Source organism: Podarcis raffonei, chromosome 5 (genome assembly GCF_027172205.1).
Source record: "Podarcis raffonei isolate rPodRaf1 chromosome 5, rPodRaf1.pri, whole genome shotgun sequence".
NCBI classification, from domain to species: Eukaryota; Metazoa; Chordata; class Lepidosauria; order Squamata; family Lacertidae; genus Podarcis; species Podarcis raffonei.
This window is the reverse complement of record NC_070606.1, coordinates 52,764,344-52,783,633: the sequence shown is the minus strand read 5'-3', so window position 1 is coordinate 52,783,633 and position 19,290 is coordinate 52,764,344. Positions and strand designations below refer to the sequence as shown.

The following is a 19,290-nucleotide window of genomic DNA, read 5'->3' as shown; positions in this document are numbered from 1 at the left end:
GTGCTACTGTTGGTTGGTTTGCACCCTGCCTCCTTCTCCACCCCACTCTCAGTGGTGTAATTTCAGAAATGTAGAAAATGTAATTTCAGAATTAACATAAAAAGCTTTGTTTCATAACTCATGAGACTGTATGTCTGGAATGGGATTGTAATAAGAGTATGGGAGGGAACCCATGTTATGTATTTGCCCGCCCCCTGCCCCCGCAAAAAAAAAAATGTTTAACTTTTAGAAGGCATATATTCTGGCAGTAGCTTTTCAGCCATTCCCTACTTGGTTTATCAGCTTTAATGCCAGATTTTTCAACGTTAATGTGCAGTTTTAAAGTTACTTTTTCTGTTCTGGGATTCACAGATATTTCTATTCCTGCAATTGTGGTAACGATGAGTTGCCCTGTTTATTCCTTCCGTCCTCTGCATAATTTTTCTTTCCGGATTTACCATAGCGATTGGCATATGAAACAGAACATTGTGTTTGCCCTTTTATTCCCCTTTTAGTAAACACCTTGGAAATGTCTGTACACTCCATTTTTGTTCAACACAACCCCAATAAAGTATTTCTGTGGGGCTTTTACTTTATTTTTGTTGCATGCATTTTAGTTTCACTTACTTCCCCACGTTGCCTAATATGTGTTTGCTTTTATTTTATTTTTAAAGTTGCCTTTCTTTTCTGAACTCATTTTTCCTTTTCCCCATTTTTGTTTCCTCCATCCAGTACCTGCAGATGAAATGGCCACTGCTTGATGTTCAGGCAGGGAGCCTACAGAGTAGGCAAGCCCTCAAGGATGCTAGGTCTCCATCTCCAGCACACATTGTTGTAAGTAAACGAAGATGCACTACTTTTGTTTCTGTGTCTCTGTTTCTTTGGTGGAGGGGAAAGAGGAACGGGTTTAATGAGTATTGCTTGTCACTTTTTGCCTTCTCCAGTTAAACACATTATGAAATAGTGGGAATAAATTCTCAGTTCTTGCTCTTTGAAATATCCATCAAGTTAAATACATTTTTCCCCTTTGTACCACTTATAAAAGTGTATTAAGTTATCTTATTAAGGAACGAGTGCTTTTTTTGGTATAAAGTGAGAGGGCCAGTACAGTGGTACCTTGGTTTACAACCATAATCCGTTCCAGAGGTCCATTTGTAAACCAAAACAGGTTGTAATGGGGCCTCCAAATTTTTTTTGTACATAATCCAAAAAAAGGGGGGGAAGGTTGTAATCCAAAAAAAGGTTGCAAACTTGGACATGCACTTCCAGGTTTGATGTGTTTGTAATCCAAAATGTATGCAAACCAATATGTGTGCAAACCAAGGTACCACTGTACTCATTTTTTATAAAAGACCCATGGGTGCCAGCACAAAATGGCCGCCATGGGCAGCAAAAAAGAGAGATGGTGATACTCAATACTGGTGAGTGCTGTCACAAAGAAAACCACTGGTCATAACTGTTGATCTTCAAACTGGGCTTATGATGATTGTTTGAAACACAGTTTTACTGAAGAAAAGGGACATTTCATAAGCAAGCTTCTTATTTGTGTGTTTCTTTTTTATTAATTCAGATTCAGAACACAAGGAATTTGGGCTGCAAAGAATGTTAATTTTCTTTTTTTAATGAGCTCCGCTTTTCTTAGCATGAGAAACTGATATGCAGCCACACTGTATCTGAATGGAAAATTAATTTCAGTCTGAAAATAATTAAGGATGGTTTCTATTTTTGTAGGCAGAGGTGTGTGTATGTATGTGCGTGCGCATGGAGGTGACAGAATGACATTTTAAAAATTCTGGATCAGTTTTATAAACCTATTGTGGTAGTATTTAAGGTTTAAGGAAAGTTCTTCCTTGACCAAAGTGTGCTTAAGATAGCTACCAAAGTTACAACATGAAGCCTACTTGTAGGAATAGTTTCTTTAAATACTTCAAAAAGCTTCATGAAACAGCTTGTTCACACTACAACCATAATTCCCACATTCTTATCACACTATTCATAAAATAAAAATGGAAGAGAAACCCACTTCAAGAAAACAAAGGTTTAGGTGAATCAAAGTAGACCATAAATTTAATTTTCCACCTTTTAATTACAATTCATACGTTTACAATGATTTCCATGATAAAAATGTAAGGTATAAATGGGAGTTAAACACTTACAGCTAAATTATGATTTATTATAACATCTATAATGGTATATAATAGTGTGTGTAGGTTTTGTTTTTTGTTTTGGTACCAGCAGTTGTTGCTTATTGATAATATTGGGTGGCATCAGGAATACTTGCTATTTTACCTTGTAAGACTCTATATTCTGTTCAATGAAAATGTCATTACCATTTTTGTTCCCTATTGAGCGCACTGAATGTGGCATATTCAAATAAGTAACCTCCCCCATTTCTAGAATACCTATAACCTTTCAGTGAGCTGGTATTCTTCTGCCATTCCCTTAAACGCATTTGTTAAATGGACTTTGTGGGGTGGGGGGAGAACCTCTAATAGTAGCAATTTACTTCACACTTGTATCAATTAAATCAGAACTGGAGCTAGATGGTTTGAGAATCGAGGGACTGCAAACATTATCTGAAATATCTACTGTTTAAGAAAAATTTAAATTACTGCTTGCCCGTGCTGAAATAATGAAAAAAAAGGGGGAGACAAAACACCCTGACTTTATATACTGTACCTCTTAAATTAAATTTTTTATTCTCTGTAATGAGTCATGTTTGTTCAGAAGCAGCAAGTTTTGAACTTCATTGAACATGGCTGGCTTTCGCATTGGTTTCAGTAGTTCAGCTAAGTCTGAATTCAACCTAGTAAGATTAAGCTGCAACCCTCAGCCTCTTTTTTTTTAGGAAGTAAGGCTTCAATCCTAATTCTATTCACCAGAGACTAAGCCCCATTGAGTTCAATAAATCTGAATTCTGAGCAGATATGGGCAGGATTGTGCAGTATATCCAACTGAATTTAGTTGGATTCTACTCTTGTGTGAGCAAGAGGCATATTAGACCATTTGTAGTGTTTTTTCTCCCCCTCCCTTTTTAAAGTGCTCTAGTTTTTCTTATGAGAATATATTCTTGCTCAAAGTGCTTGGGCAAGATCACAGGATTAGAGTGCTAAGACCATTCCCAAGACATACTTCTGTATTTTTGCTATACAAAGACTTACATTTAAGTTCCTTTGTACCTGGCAAAAAATCATGCCATGCCAAAAATAGTGGTATTTTGGTAACACACACAGCTTATAAAACGGAAACTCTTCAGAAATTCATCTGATTCCCTCCCTCCCTCCCGGAGGCAAGACTTTTGAAGTCAATGTAAATTTTACCTTGAGGTGAGTTTATAGTGAGCAACTGTCCTGACTTTTCATTGTGTAATGAGCACATTCATAAACTAGGTTGGAACCTCGGGAAAAAAGTACTATGGTGCTATAGAAGATCTATAATTACGTGTATGTTTTTGCTCAAGGAGAGGGAAATCTTGCTTTGAAAATGCAAGAGGGCAGGAGTAACTTAGGACAAAAGTTTCTGAAATCTCTCTGTTCTCAATATATTAACCTATCGATTTTCACCATAGGAATCTTTGCACAGTATTCAAAGTCATGAGCTGAATTTGGACCACAAGGCAATTTTATCTGAACGTTCACTGTTTTCTTAAGTTTTGACCAGGATAGTGATAGAAAGTTTGGCCACAGCTGCAATAGTTGCAAGAGGATGGAGTTACTACTTTGAAATGTTTTATTTCCCTTGGGTTTTGCATTCAGTTCCTGGATGCACCAACTGTGTGTGTTCCATATTGTCCAAACCCTTTTAGTTAGAAGTACAACAATTTATCAGCTCCTAGTAAGATGTTGATTGTGCAGCAAGGTACACATATAGCCCATTTTGAGACAGTTCTCCCCTGACTATAGAAGCACAGCTCTTCCAAGTCCTAAAAATCGAATGATATAAGCAGTGAAGGTGAAAATGTGTAGAGTCATTCTCAAATTCGAGGGAAGGGATGGACTAAATAAACTTTTGCTCTTTGGGGGAAAGGTGACTCTGAGAAAAATCACACGACATTTTGACAGCATATTTATTTTTGCAGTGTATTTATTTTAAAACCATTTGTGCATCACCCTTTATGTGGTTCTCAACAGTTTTAAACAATATTTAATACACAGTAGGAAACTTGCATAAAAATAAAACACAGAAGGAACAGTAAGAACTGTTTGGAGGACTAAGAATAAATAAAATAAAAGATGGTACGGTGGAAGACATAGGCGAGTAAAAGGATATTTGCCAGCTGTCAAAAGAATTGATTGATTATTTAATTTCTACACCACTAACTATATTAAAAAATATCTCTTAGTGGTATATAGAAAACCGAAGCAACAACAGAAAACTTAAAATATTACAAAAGTACAGTTACATAAAAAAGTTACATTAATGCAAAGTTACACACACACACACACACACACACACACACCCTACCTCAGTTCATTTTCCTTCTGACATACCCTCCCTCTCACCCAGGGTCCAAACACCCCCCCCCCAAGTTTCACAATGAGAAGAGTTCCTAGTCTCTCACTCTAGACTTGTTTTTTATGGGCAGGCCGAAGTGGATGGCACTTCCTCAGGCTGCCCATATCTGTGTCTTGTTCAGCTTCACTCTCCCCACCCAGCTCCAGGCTCTGCAAATTTAAGGAGCTTCCAAGTGGGTCCAGAGAATGGGACAAGGGCTCCCCGTCACTCACAGATTTTTCTTCACCCTCCGTCCCCTCCTCATTTCAGCAGCCCCAGCTTTTGTAACTGTAGTCAGTCAGTGCCCCACGGAAAAGGGCCTATGGGGCAAAGAGCAGGTCTTCCAGGACTCACAGCCAAGATGGGAGATTAGGTTCAAGTTTAAGTGAGCTTCCTTGTAGAGAGCGTTCCACATGTTGGAGCACAATAGCTGCAAAAGCCCACAGTCCAATTGTCACCAGCCTAATCTCAGAAAGTTGAGGGCCTCTAGAGATGGGCGTAGCATCCAGGCTAAAAAAACTGGATAAGTCTTCAAAGGCAGCTCCCATGCAAAGCACTGAACTAGGCAGCCCTGAGGGGAATAACACTGGATAGGTTACCTTGGGGCAGGAGTGGTTATGGCTGGTGCACCAGCAGGTACAAAGCCCTAGACTTACCTAATAAAATCCTGTCCACAGCAGGCTGATTTTCTGGATTGGAAGAACAGTTGAGTAACTGTATCTTTGCTTATAAACATAGAGCCTCATTACTGTTTTCTAACACTGATACAGCACTTCCACTGCAGCTGAATTTTGGGAAAATAGACCCCGAGGGGGATTGGTGCTACTAGCAGGTTCTTTTGCCATAGGAGAGAGGTGTGGGGACTAGGTTTAGATGTGTAACCATAATTGCCATGTGTCTTCTGCTGGTGCCAAAGTGTGCCAACACTGAATTAGAACGGCACCTACAAAACAAGAGAGATTCAGCATTGGTGGTGATCTTGTCAGCAGCCGTTATCACAAGACTTGTGGATGGGGTCGGGGCTGAAAGGATCCCCCATAAAACTTCCCTCTGACTTTCTACTCTGGCCAAGGGGTCACTTACCCCTCCCAACACCACTGTCAAATCTGACAGCGCTGCTCATGTGTTGGGTGACTTAAGAGCCCATAGAAATGCCAGCATGTAGATAGACAACTGACTGCTGCACTTGTGCTTCTTTTTATTGGGACTAGTATAGGAGATGTACCCAAATTTATACTACTAATATGGATATACAGACCATCACAGATATCTTGCTGCCTGACTAAGTTATTTGTGCATATCCGTTCTTTATTATGCATTTATTCAGAACCATCAGTGTGCATGGCACTTAACAGTTTATGAGAGGACAGTTCCCTGCCCTAAGGGCCCTGCAAACTAAATTTAAACGTAGAATAAACAATAGAGGAAAAGGAGAGAAGTGCCAGCAGTGGTAAATATAAAATCAGTGTGCAATTGTTTCAATTACATGTACCTTAGCTTAGTTATATGCTGTGGCTGGAGTCCTTTATCTACTTACCTGAGAAAGACTCTGAGCAGGTGTGCAGGGGATGGTGGTGTAAGGTACGGTGGCACAAAGCCTTCATGGAAATCTGAGTTTTGAGGAGGGATTTGAAGGAAGTAAGAAATGTAGCATCACATGCGTCTGCTCCCCCCCCCCGCATTTTACAGCCAGACACTATTATTTTGGGTCTTATATCCGTTTACTGGTGAAAGGTTTGCAGCACTGTCAGCTTCTGCAAAATGTAAAGCAGAAAAATTGATATTTCTGCCTCCCCCCCCCTTTTTCAGGCTCCTGTCCTCAAAAGTTTACTATGGAGAGACATGCCACCCAACTAACACCCCCCCCAGCTATTCTTGAATTTCATGCAGCATGTGTACCTGTTTCAGTCCTTTCTTCTTCCCAGGGTCTTCAAAGCTACCATCTTTGCACACAGGCTGCATGTTGAAATCCTACCAGAATCCTGTGGTACTACAAAGGGAGGGGTTTGTGCATGTTTCATTTCATTCCTTACAACGAAGAATGCTGCATAATATGAGGTCAAGGAGGGCTGGGTATTAGCATGCGTTGCAAAAGGGCAGATTTTGGCATATAGACATTTGGAATAGCTTTGTAGCCCTTTATTAATACTGGATGTGATAACTATTATTGCTTCAACATGAGTCACAATGGAACTGTTCTACTAAGGCGTTTGGCCCAAGTTAACCCTTGTGAATTATAAACTGCACATGATATTATTTAAGTGGATGTTAATGAAATGCATGTTTATGCCCTCTGAATATGCAAATGACATCAGGACACAGATGAGGGCAAGGCCAGGGTAAATGTGGAAAATGGTACATGTGGGTCTTATCTTTCAGTATGCATCTGCATGAACAGAAAGGGAAGGCCCATGTTGCCTGTTTGGCATTTTGCTTCATAGCCACCATTCTTGGGGGAGTAAATGACTGCTTTCATATGGTACTTCACTACATCCCTGTGTGTGTTGGGTGTCTCACAATGGGACCATGCTTCTGCCCGGAGATAAAGTGCACACTTTAAGGTTAAACGTTTCTAGGCTGATGGGAGTAAGGGAGGTTGGACTTTGTTCCAGAATCAGTACCCAAAAGAACAAATAACTGCTGAAAAGTGAAGGGTCTGTTTTCTAAGCAAGATAAATGGCAAGCATCATCCCATTCATGACTGGTCTTCATTGTTGAATTTTATCTGTGTATTTATTTCAGAAGTGCGTATCTTCAGAGATAAGCATTTGCAGCAATTCCTGCAACTTATTGTGCTACCTTTTGGCAGTGGAAGGAACCATCTGGTGACTCAATGATATATTCTCAAGGTGATAGTTTATATGAGGATTGAGTTGAAATAATCCCTCATCCTGCTTCAGAATATTTTTGCATAGCCAACATACATGCACAGTGACTGTTTCTTCTTTCCCATGTATCCAGCAAGCCAGAAGTATTCAAATGTGTTTGGGCAATAGTAGCAACGATTAGGGTAAACAGTCTGGTATTCACCAACGGAGAGCATACCTGCATGGTAACACATACTCAGCCGTGTGTCTCCAGTATGGGAAACAACATTCTCAGTGATTAGGTTGAACCCTTGAAACACTTATACTTTGTAGCAGCCTTTCTTATCTGTGAAACAGGGTCTGTCCTTGCATCTTTAGTTGTACAAGTGGAGTGCAGGCGGGTGCTGGATGTTTGTGTCAGGCATCCTGAAGTAGAGTACATGTCAGGGTTTTAGGTAGACAAGTGTAAGTTTTTAAGTATTTATTCTACATCTTTATTTTGCACCTATTCATGCCAAGTACTTTGTTTTTGTTCAATTCACCCTTCTCTATAGTTCCTGTCACCAGTGTTCACCTCTGTATGCTCTAAGCATGCACAATATGAGGCCTCAAGGTGACGTTGCTTAACATCCAAGTTATGGTCTCCCTGCTTCATGTTTATAGGTTCCTACTGCACTGTGATCAGAGGAATGTGATGGGAGGAGGAGGGGACAGAAGTTTTTTGGTCTCCCTTGAGTTCTGTGAGTGGTTTGGTGTTTTGCTTTATTTTTCACTTGTACAACTGTCAAAGTTGGTGCAGTCTTATGTTAGAATTGGAGGTAGGACTCGATCCTTAGGGAGTATAAAATTTGTAATAAATCATAATTACTCCTCCCATTTTGTCCACTGGCAGTGCAGACAAGCTAGTGTGGAGGTGCACAAGCATCACAAAGTTGCAGTATCAGTGGTGATGGTGTGCCTTGGACGTATGCTGGAATAGCCAGGTTTTCATCATACTCTGACTAGGAAGGCTTTGGAGTATTTCCACAAAAATTCTTTAGCAGTTATTAGGAATAATTGTATGAAAATCCAGATGCCTAGCAAGGCAAAATGAAAGCCTAGGACATTGAAAGTACAATAAAGAAGAATATGGATTAAGAGGATGCAAGAACTGACTGAAGGAAGGGTGATGAGGAAGAACACAATATTGACGCTCATTCCTGGCTGCTAAACTGTGGCTCATCTAGAGCAGAGGTAGCCAGCACAGTGCCCTTCAGATGTTGGACTGTAACACCCATTACCCATGACATTGGCCATGCTTGATGGGAGTTGGAGTCTAACAACGTTTGAAGGGCACCACTCTGGCTGTCCTAGCCTTAGAGATATGACTGTCTACCCCTCTTGTTCTGCTGTTCATCCCCAGTGGCTACAACCTAATGACAGTTGCCCTCATAGGAACACATAAGCATTATACAGAATCTGGCTATTAGTTTATCCTTCTTGGTATTGTCCACAATGACTGGCAATGGCTTTTCATGGTTTCAGACAGGGGGCATTTCCTGCCCTCTCTGGCTATGCCAGGAATTGATCTTGGCACCTTCTGCATGCAAAACAGATACCCTAACACTGGGCCACAACCCATCTTAATATTCCTTATGACGAGCTTCAGACATCTCTATATACAGTTAATCTTCAGAGAGAACTGAAATTACAACTTTTAATAATCACTAATTACTTTAGCATGCTTTAACTGGTGCACTGCAACGGAAACCAATCTCCTCTTCTTTCAGTGCTTACATTGTCAGCCAACATGGCATTATTTGTAGTAACTTGGAAATAACTGTTACATGGCTAAATGTGACTGGTAATATTTCACTATTTAGTCACACTCTTATTTACAGCATTCAGTAGCTTGCTGAATCCTTGGGAAGCAACAGGTAGGAGGGGATTTCGTTCCATGTAGCTCAGGTGTTATTTCACATATTATAATATGGAACTTGGATCAATGAGTTAAACTGACAAACAGAAATCCAAAACGCTTAGGATATGGATTGTTAACACATAATAAGGCATCTGCCTTCTTTAAAAAAAGTAGAAGCAGAAGAAAAGAACACCAAGTCGTTGCATCTCTCTGTAATCTTCTGCTGAATGATAAGTCTAGGATATCAGAGTGTTTTGCAAAGAATAGACACTGCCATGTAAAGTCTTGAAAAGACAAACCAAGTACAGCTGTTGAATGTATGCTTCCTACCATCTGTTAAGAGTTCACGTCTTCTATCAGATTACACTGTTGTTCAGTGTAATTGCATTGCCTTAGAAGGCATGGCCTTGGGCATTCCAGAACCTTGGCATTTTGGTAATCTTCATTCATACCCTAAGATTGAAAGTCACTGATGGAAAAAGCCTGAATGAATCAGTGTATACATAAACGTTGCAGGAGTACTTAGCTACTGTGCTAGAGTTTATTCAGCTAAACTTCATTTAAAACCAACTGTACATTCCAAGCAATATGTAAAGGAGTGATTCCTAAAACAATGTGTTTGTTTTGATGTCCTAGTTCCTGGGTTTCAGTCAGTGTGAAATATAAGACTTCTTGATTAAGCTATGAGCAATGGATGTTTGAGCAATGATATAATGTAAACATACAGGGTGGAATTCAATGTAGTATGAAGGAGATAGTTCTGTCTGTGCAAGCCTTTCTGTTTGCCCGGTGGAACAGTCTCGGCTTGAAAACTGTGTTTATTGCACTTTTTTTGTCAAATGGAAGGGAATTTGCAAAATATTTGGAGGATAATGGAACTTACATAATACTGTGCAATACTCTGCAATTCCCATCATGGCATTGTCTTTTGGTTGCTAAGTGGTTAGCAGAAATTATTCACAGATTTTTTTGGGGGAGAGGGTTCTGTGGAATAATAAGATGTGGGGAATAATTTTCAACTATTAGAAGCTCTTGGGAATGATATTCTGCAATATTTAGGCTCATTAGTAAAGGACTGTTGCTTGGCTCATAGTGAAGATCTGTGGTGTTCTGGTTGTTGATGTGTGAGGCTGTTCCATCCCAAGTGTTGCCTAATCAGTGTGGGAGACTTGGCTGGGCTGCCTGATACAAGACTACTTCAGGCAAGTTGTAATTAAAGCTAAAACTAAATGTAATCTGACATAGTGAAAGAGATTGGAATTAAGTAATTATAGATTTGACATTTGAGCCATGGACTGCCCATTGGCTGAATCCAATTCAAGAAATAGGTGTTTAATATGATGCCCAATGTAAACTGGAAAAGCTGAATCAGTGTCTTTGTAAAGTAAGGATGCAGTAAGATTTGGGTACTGTTCCTAAAAATAATTTAAAAAAAGAATTACCACAGCTGTCCAGGAGCAACCTAAAGAAAACAACAGATCTTTGATATTATCAAGGAAGTTAGAATCACTATTTGCTGAAGCTGCTATAAATTCATAATGTTACTTTGGTGAATACAGTTCAGGAGCTTTGGGTGGGCATTTTGTGTTGCTCTTCAGACATTTTGCCCTCTGTATTTATCTCACGTTTCTACTGTCCCTTCATATTTGTAGGAGAGAATAAAAGCACTGCTCAGAAGATTCAGTGTAAAATTTAAATTAGATGTGAACAACTTGCTTATGGGCTATGTCTAAAGACTGTTGAGCACTAATCCATTAGATTGGAAATAATAAGGTTGTCCAGGAAAAGGCTTTTCTTGTCTCAAAGCCATATTTTGACAGAAGTGTTAAAAAATGTTCTAATTCTGGACTTTAGGTAAAAAAATTCTAGAGGAATAAAAAAGAAAGAAGGAAAGAAAGAATAGTTCCTGACCACTGAAGTACAGTATCAAGACCATTAAAATTGCAATTTCCCCCTTGATATTATTTTACAGAAAGAATTTAAAATCATATATATTATCACATATAATGAAATAAAATGTGAAGACACAAGAAGAACATAACCAACAGCATTATAAAGTTCTTAAATGCATTTTGACTGTGTGGTCGTCTTCAGTTGCAAATAACAGTAGTAAGTAGATTAGCCGCTCCAGGGTGGCTCCAGAATGGATTGTATTTCAGGCTTGCTAACATCAGGGTTCATGGTCATATGATCTGGGAAAATACTATGATGAAAAATCCTCCAGTCACCAGAGTATTGGAGCCTGGACAAGAAAAGTTCTAGATAGAATCCCAAGAACCCACTGCAAATTCCTTTGAATATCCATCCACATAGGCCTTTCTGTAGAAAGGGTGCCTATCCAACGGTGTATGGAATGCATATTTGTATACAGGCAGTAGGCAAGCACTGTAGAACCACTGCCAGTTAGGACTTTCTGGCGCATGTTCAGTGTATCTCCCTGTAGTTTTCATATATACACCGGTGAATATATGTAAATTGGGTCTCAATATTGCATGTTTACAGAGGTTATATATTCCATGGTAATCGGATAGTGAAAGGCCTCTTGACTTATTAAGCTCTCTCAATAGTAGTAATATGTTTATCCTTCATTATCGTCATAATACTAACAAGTATTGTTAGACACTTCTATGTTATTAGGTCACATTCCTGTTCCTAGGTACTTACATATTCAAACTGCCCTGCTGTTATTGCATGTTGCTACTTGTACAAGGCAAACATTACACGGTTGTACTTTGCTATCACAGTTTTAGCAAATTATGGCACACTACTTGGGATTATTAAATGGGCCACCCAGAAGCAAGTTGCCAGACTTCCATCCAGAAAGAACTTGTAGCAGCATCCTGGTTGCAATGGCTTATTAGCACTTGGATATTTTCAACAAGCTCAGAAATCTTGATTTATATATTTTTTACTTTTAAGGGTATTGAACTTTCAACCCAACTTGAGCAGTATTAAGGTCTATTAAGCAAGGTTATGGTTTACTATAAAGGTTGGTGTATTTTGCGTTGACATTTTTGCCCCATACTTAGGGAATCTAGGCACAAGTAGGCATTTCAAGCTTTCCCAATATTTCACAATCACAAACGTCACGCAACATGAGACAAAATGTCCAGAAGTGGCAAATGCTTGATATGTAACATGTTTCTGTAAAGTTATTATCTCTCGATGCACTACCCAAGTCATGGACTTGGCATGATCATTCAAGGTTCAATTGAGCCAAGATTCACAAGGCTCTAGTCCTAAATCCAAAATGCATGAAACAGTAATACAGTAGAAATGTTTATAGGATATATTCATTTTGTTTCCTCTAACCATTGAAAATTTTCAGCTAGCTCTATACTGACACTTGCCAGCCTAGTTCCCAGCTGCCATAAACTGCAGCCAGCACAGCCATTCTGCCTAGGCATGGTTAGAGCTGTAATCCAAAATAGTTGGGATACACCAGGTTGGGAAAAGCTGCCCTGCACATGTGAAAAGAAGATGTCCAGGACTGCATGCATGGTTAGCTGTAAGACACAAATACTAGCAGTTCACAGCTATTGTTTTAGATATTAATGCTGACAACAGTCTTGTGTGGGATGGACCAAGTCCTGGGCCCAGCTTGGTTATGGCACCATTTGTTGTAGCCATTAGTGGGGTATATAGCTGTTAATATGTTTATGTTTCAAGCACATGGTGTGTGCGCATGTGTGTGCATGCATTAAATAGGAGGGACAGTAAAAAAAAAAATAGGAGGGACAGTGCAGGAAGTAGCAGTGTGTTAATTAATGCACAACGTGCGAAGTATCCCTCTATTTTATTGTATCTAATATGCGAAAAGCTGCTTACAGACGATGGAAGTCTGAATGCCTGCATTGAAAACACCCTCCATAAAGCCTGTATAATGTTGCTGTGTGCATGTTGTACCTCATTGCTAAGAGAGAGAGAGGGAGAGACCTCCGTGAAGAGAATGACAGGGTTTGATATAAACCAGCAGGACTGCATTTCTGCCATTATTCAACAGTAAACCCTTTCACAATACCATATGCTGTGCATTCCATCACAGCAGTGTAGGGTGTGATATAGTTAAAGCACATTCTGCAAACAGGAAATGCTGGTAACCACTGTGTGTGCTTTTCATGGAGATAAAGTAATGGGAGAGAGTTAAAAAATATATATACTGCAGTCTTGGCAAAGGGAAGGAAGGGGGAAGGTATGATGTGAGACTGAGAGAAATTTCAGACCTAGAACCACTAATATATGTAGAAACTCAGATTGAAAATGAAGCGACTCAGCACTGAGCAACAGGTGAAAGTACTGCTTTACTCTTGAGGGCTTCTCTGTTACTACTTTTCAGTGTGGTTCTCCTTTGCCCTCATGGAGTAGACCCACGTGGGTGGCTTTCATTCCCCCCCCCTTGCCGCGCCAGTGTTTTCCTCACACGCTCCTTTGATTTGGGTTCCAAAAAAAATTGCACAAGGCTTATTTTTAAATGTTTGTGTGCTATTTAAAAATAAATAAATAAAGCATGAACTTTTTTCCTCCCCTCATCTTGGCAAGCCCTGCAAACATTGGTATTAAAAAATATTTTGTTACTTTCCTTGGCAGCCTTCTGGAAAGAAGGAGTTGCAACACCAGCCTAATAGGCAATATTCCAAAAAAGTAAAGGAGATGGAGCAGTTGAGAGAGAGAGAGAGAGAGAGAGAGAGAGAGAGAGAGAGACTTTGAATCATAAACAGACACCATGGCTTTAATAAAATAAATGAAGTGAAGCCTTTTGAGCTCTGGGTGGACTATGTTGGTGCAAGTCAGGCTTTACTAGTGGTAGTGAAAATTGACAGGCTGAGAACTGGGACATAAACAAAAATGTCAGTCCCTGGGAGTCTTGTTCGCTGGACAATGTCTCAATTGTTTCCTTGATTTTTCGCAGGCAGCAGGGGATATTGGGAGATTAACTGTTTACCATCCATACAGGCTTTAGAGGTGTTTGCAGGAAGAGGTGGCAGAAAATAGTGTTTTCTGTTTGGAAGCGATTAAACATGTCAGTGGGGAGATAAGGAAAAGGTCACCCTGCTCTCCACATATTTGTCTAGCATTCAAGTTGAAAGCCCCATGTGTTTAAAAAGTTTTGCTCTCTTTTTTGCAAACTGCCTTTTTTTGCATTCTGCAAAGCAGGTTGTGTGTGTGTGTGAGAGAGAGAGGGAGAGAGAGAGAGAGAGAGAGAGAGAGAGAGAGAAAGAAAGAAAGAAAGAAAGAAAGAAAGAAGGGTGCGATGTTTCTTTGGAGGTGGGGTGAGCCAGATTTTTGTAAATGTTCATTGGAAAGATAGAATCAAGCCTGCAAGGAGTTTCTTCTTTAATTTAGGAGGCAGTGTTGACAAGACAGTTTTGAAATCGGGCGAAATCTGAGAAGCAGCAAGTTGTGTCAGTATTTTAGCCACTTATTTGTTTTCTTTTAAAAATATACAGTATCTAAAGGACAGGGAGAGACTGGCCACTTAGTCTTCTCCTCATACTTGCACTTTCTTCATTACAAAAGCAAGCAACAAGAGTCTATAGCATTCCAGCTGTTTCTGAATATGTGTCTGAAACAATGGAACTTCGAAACCCTTCTGTCAGCATCTTTTAAATGTATGTTTTGTTCCAAGGGAGGAAGGAAGGGGAAGGGGGGGAGCAGGAGAAGCTTTTTTCTTCGGGGTACAAAGATGTGGAGCTTCACTGCAAAGAGATAAAGTCTGTTTTTAATAATTTCTTCTTTTGTCTCATAGTTAATGCACTTTAGGGCTAGAAGACAGTTTTTCATACAAAAGTCATGAGGTGATGTGATGCTGCTAGTGGGAGCAGAAAACTTAATTTACTGTATTAATTTTTTTTCAGTTTCCCTTCCTTTTTGAAACATTTTGTGTCTGTTCATTCTCTGTGTCCCTCTTGATTTCATCTGCCTTGTCAACTGCATTGGAAGTGTTATTTGCATTTTGTAGGCTGCTAAATTCTATAGTACCCCTTCTTTCCGGGCAGAAAGTAAATCACTTCCTAAGTAAATATGACAACACAGCATGGTACAAATCATCTTAGGGACATAGTTTATTTATCAATATATAACAGTATTTTTTTTTCTTTCAAAGTACCATTTAGATTCTGGCAGTGCTGCTTTTGCTGCTTTTCTATAAAAAATAGCTCAAACACGGCTTGTTGATTTTGTTTTGCGATTTTGCAAAACAAACAAACACTCAAGAACCCAATGGCTTACATTGCTTTGTCACATGGGTTAGCACTGCGCTCTGAAGCAAATGCTAGATGATTATTTAAATGGGGTGGTGGTGAGGAGAAGAATCTTTGAGAAAATCAAGTGAATGGCTGGCCATGAGTGTGTCATTTCAAACTGATGTATACATGTAAATGAAAATCTGGACGAACACTGCCATCTTTCCTTGGGAGATAAGTTCCACTAGATGCACAGTGCCTCACTCCTAAGTAGGATGGCCTCTTTCAAAAAGTACATAGGAAGATGAAAATTAGCTTAAAATTTGCACAAGCTAATTTATGTAGACTGCCCCATTTTTTTAAATGAACAACAGTCTTAACAACAACAACAACAACATAATATGTATAGATGAAAATTTAGAAGATAATCTACTGTAAATTAAATAGAGTTACAATCCATATCACCACAATGGGTAAATCCAGGTGCTGTCAATTAGCAGCTACAAGGTCCCTCCTATTCTCTCTTTTTATGTTTTGTTTAAAGGTCAAATAAAGGTAGGGCACCCTATAGATAAGTATGCACAGGATTGTATCCTAAGAACCAACACTTGTTTGAAAGCATGCTTTGTAGCAATATCGGTGGTATCCAAGTAAATGTGTTTAGGTCTCAGGGCGTATGGTTTAAGTGAAGTACTGGTTTACCCTGGGCAGGTAATCATCAAATAAGAGAGCTTGTTTGTTAAATTACAGTGCTATTAACTGTATTAAACAAATTGAGCTTGGGTATCTGCAGGAGAAATCTGGAAGAAAGGGAGGTAAGGATATTTTATAATATTGTTCTTTCTGGGTTGGTGGTAGAGGATTCTGCTGGAAATCTCTCCTATAATTGGTATTTTCACATTTTTGGAATTGAATTAGTACCACACCGTACTTGAATACATGCAGTCTGGGTTGGCGAGTTCAAATCTCGCCACACCTTCTGTGCAACAGCAGAATGCATGCAGACATGGGCACACCTGCCCCAGCCTGTAAGATGGCGATAAAAACACTGACCTAGTTTTAAGAGTTGTTGTAAGCATGACGAGAAGTACACTCTAAATAATTATACTATTTTGCTATTTTCTTCTTCTTCTACTTTATGATGGTGCTATGGAAGTACCTGTCATTTAGCATGCATAACTATATGAGCAGTGCGGCAGCTCTTAGGCTAATTAGGATACAAGGAAGTGGAATGGTATCTGTTTTCTCCCCCCTCAAGAAGGAGAGAAGGCTTTCAGGGTTTCCTTTCCACATCATGTGATTGTTTACAGGATACACCATGAAAACACAGCAAGGTAAAACCCTGCAGATTATCGCATTGCACGCTTTCGTATTCTGGGTCAAGAGTTGAAGGGAAGTGTATCAGCCTTGAACCATTGCAGCATGACTTAATATGTCAGAGGGCAAAGCATGTAAATGAAAGCTTGTCCTCACCCTCTTTTTCCTTTCCTGTGGTAAGATAAATATTGGATACAAGAGCCAAAGTGCTAAAGCTATCTGAATAGTACCAAAAATATAAAGTTATTTGGATATTTGCTGCAAATGGATGCAGTAAAGTATTTTTGATCATATCCACCTGTGCCTCCCTTTCTTGACTTTAAATGTGGATTTTTAAAAAAGTTCTGTTGTTATTTTGTATTTGGATTAAAACAGAAACAACGCTTTACAAGAAATATCAATATTATGCCAAACTTAACATCCAGCCCATTCCCTTACATTGTTTTATGATTTTGTAACTTATTTTTTTATTGTGCCCAGTGCATGAGTTCCTATTGGGTTCATAGCTTTACCTTCTGTAACCATGTGTGCATGCGTATGTATTGTGTTACCCTCTCTCTCTCTCTTTTTTGTAAAAGAGTTTAATAATTGCTTTTGGATCTCTGGAGACACGTGTCAAGAATCATCTCTGCGTGGCTAGTCTAGTTCAACAAGTATGCTATAGAAATGGAAGGTTCTGTTATCCATCAGATTTTTCTGTTCCATTTGTTGCAGATGAAAGGCGAATGAATTTAGTGCTCACTTTCTTCTCACTCTGACAGTTATTGATCCTCTCTGGAACTTTACAATTCACAGTCTGATCCTGTCATGACACAGGGAATTCCCAATTTGTTGTAACTGAGCTTTCTGCTGCTGCTACGGTTAAGAAATTGTTGCCTGGCTGTGTTTCAAATGTAGAACTTAACATTTTCCAGTGGTGCATCTTAATAAACTAGGCTTGACTTCCTTGCTTTGAAGAAATTCTAATTGAAAAAACTATTTTTTTTAAATAAACCGAGAGCTTTGTTTGGATATTGTAATTTGTAAGTGCAGTGACTGGTACACCTGGACAAGGTGGTGCTCAAAGTTCCAGTGCTATTTCTAGCCATCCTTTATCCGATCAAGTGTCTTCTCCCCATCTTACCCAAAGTTTACCCTCCCGTAGGAAATAAACCAGCGTGTGTGTGTGTGTGTGTGTGTGTGTGTGTGTGTGAGAGAGAGAGAGAGAGAGAGAGAGAGATTATTTCACTTGATATTCTAATGACTGACCATGAGGATAAATAAAAGTTGTGGTTTCAAAGGCCTGTGATGATAGTGGAAGTATGTGGGGATATGGTATAAAGCAAGGCAACGATTGTGAATCTACTGTGTTAGTGTGTTAACTAAATTGATAAAGCAGACTGTCTGGTTATTCCAGAAAGAGGAATGGTATTGTTGTAGTAATGCTTCTCTTAGGTTTCAGTAGCTATCTCAGCACTATCGAAAAGATTTTCACTTCAAATTCTACCCTGGTTGCACTTTTATAGTAACTCCAGTGTGTTCACTTTTTCTCTTTTGCAGCATTTATACACACAATTCCATGAAGATCTCAGTCCTAAACACACTTACCAAGGAGTAAGCCGTGCTTTTGCATAAATATGTATAGGATTGTAGTGTAATATTATTTTCTGCTGGTTTATTAGAGAGAGAAAACCTGTTTAATCACTGCAATCATGTATGAAATAAGACGGGGGAAGCCAACATATTGCCCTCTGAATGTTGTGGACTACACCTCCCAGAATTTCATGAGTGTTGACCATACCAGCTGGACCTGATGGAAGTTGAGGTCCACAATATTTGGAAGGTACCAAATTGGCTACAGCTAGATGAAGGAAATAGCCTTCGTAAGCAAGCACTACAAATTTGTATGTGGCACCATCTGCAAGCAGAAATGCACCTCCATTTGCACAAAGGGGGGGCCACCCCCCATTTGTACTGATTCCCTCTACCTCCTGCAGCCTCAACAACAGATCCCTGTGTTGTTCTGGACAGTCCTCTCTCCAGGAGCAGATTTTCAACAACTGAAAGGCCAGAGTGCATGAGTGGGAAGTTTTCTCTCAGATGTTTGGTTCCAACCTGAGACTTATTTATTTATTTAAAATATTTATATACCACTTAATTACAAACATTTCTACACTGTACATCAAAATTAAATAGGATGCAATGGGAAATATTGATTAAACTAAGTCATAAAAAGCAGAAAACATCCTTTAAAGGCTTGCTGAAATAGAAGGGTCTTTTGTCAAGAGCCTGAAGTTCGCAACACTGAGGAGGGTATGTCAAATCTCAGCCAGGAAGGAGTTCCACATAATTCATCAATATATCCTGGACCAAACTGTTAAGCACCTTCTAAATTAATACAATGACCTTGAACCCAGCTCAGTAGGATATGGGCATTCAGTTCAAGCTTTTACGACAGGCTTCCTCAAACTCTGCCCTCCAGATGTTTTGAGACTACAATTCCCATAATCCCTGACTACTGGCCCTGCTAGCTAGGGATCATGGGAGTTGTAGGCCAAAAACATCTAGAGGGCTGAGTTTGAGGAAGCATGTTTTACGAAGTGGTCTTATGTGCTGGTGGTAGTCTGTCCCC

General features: G+C 39.4%; 1 protein-coding gene across 37 annotated transcripts in view; it reads left to right on the top strand.

Moving 5' to 3' along the window:
* The window catches only part of TCF7L2 (transcription factor 7 like 2), a 210,986-nt gene that overhangs the window by 80,810 nt on the left and 110,886 nt on the right, over positions 1–19,290 (top strand). For all 37 annotated transcript variants that reach the window (XM_053389164.1, XM_053389166.1, XM_053389169.1 and 34 more), the window contains exon 4: positions 712–813. In XM_053389164.1, the coding sequence (XP_053245139.1) occupies positions 712–813 (102 nt within the window). The remainder of the gene's footprint in view (positions 1–711; positions 814–19,290) is intronic.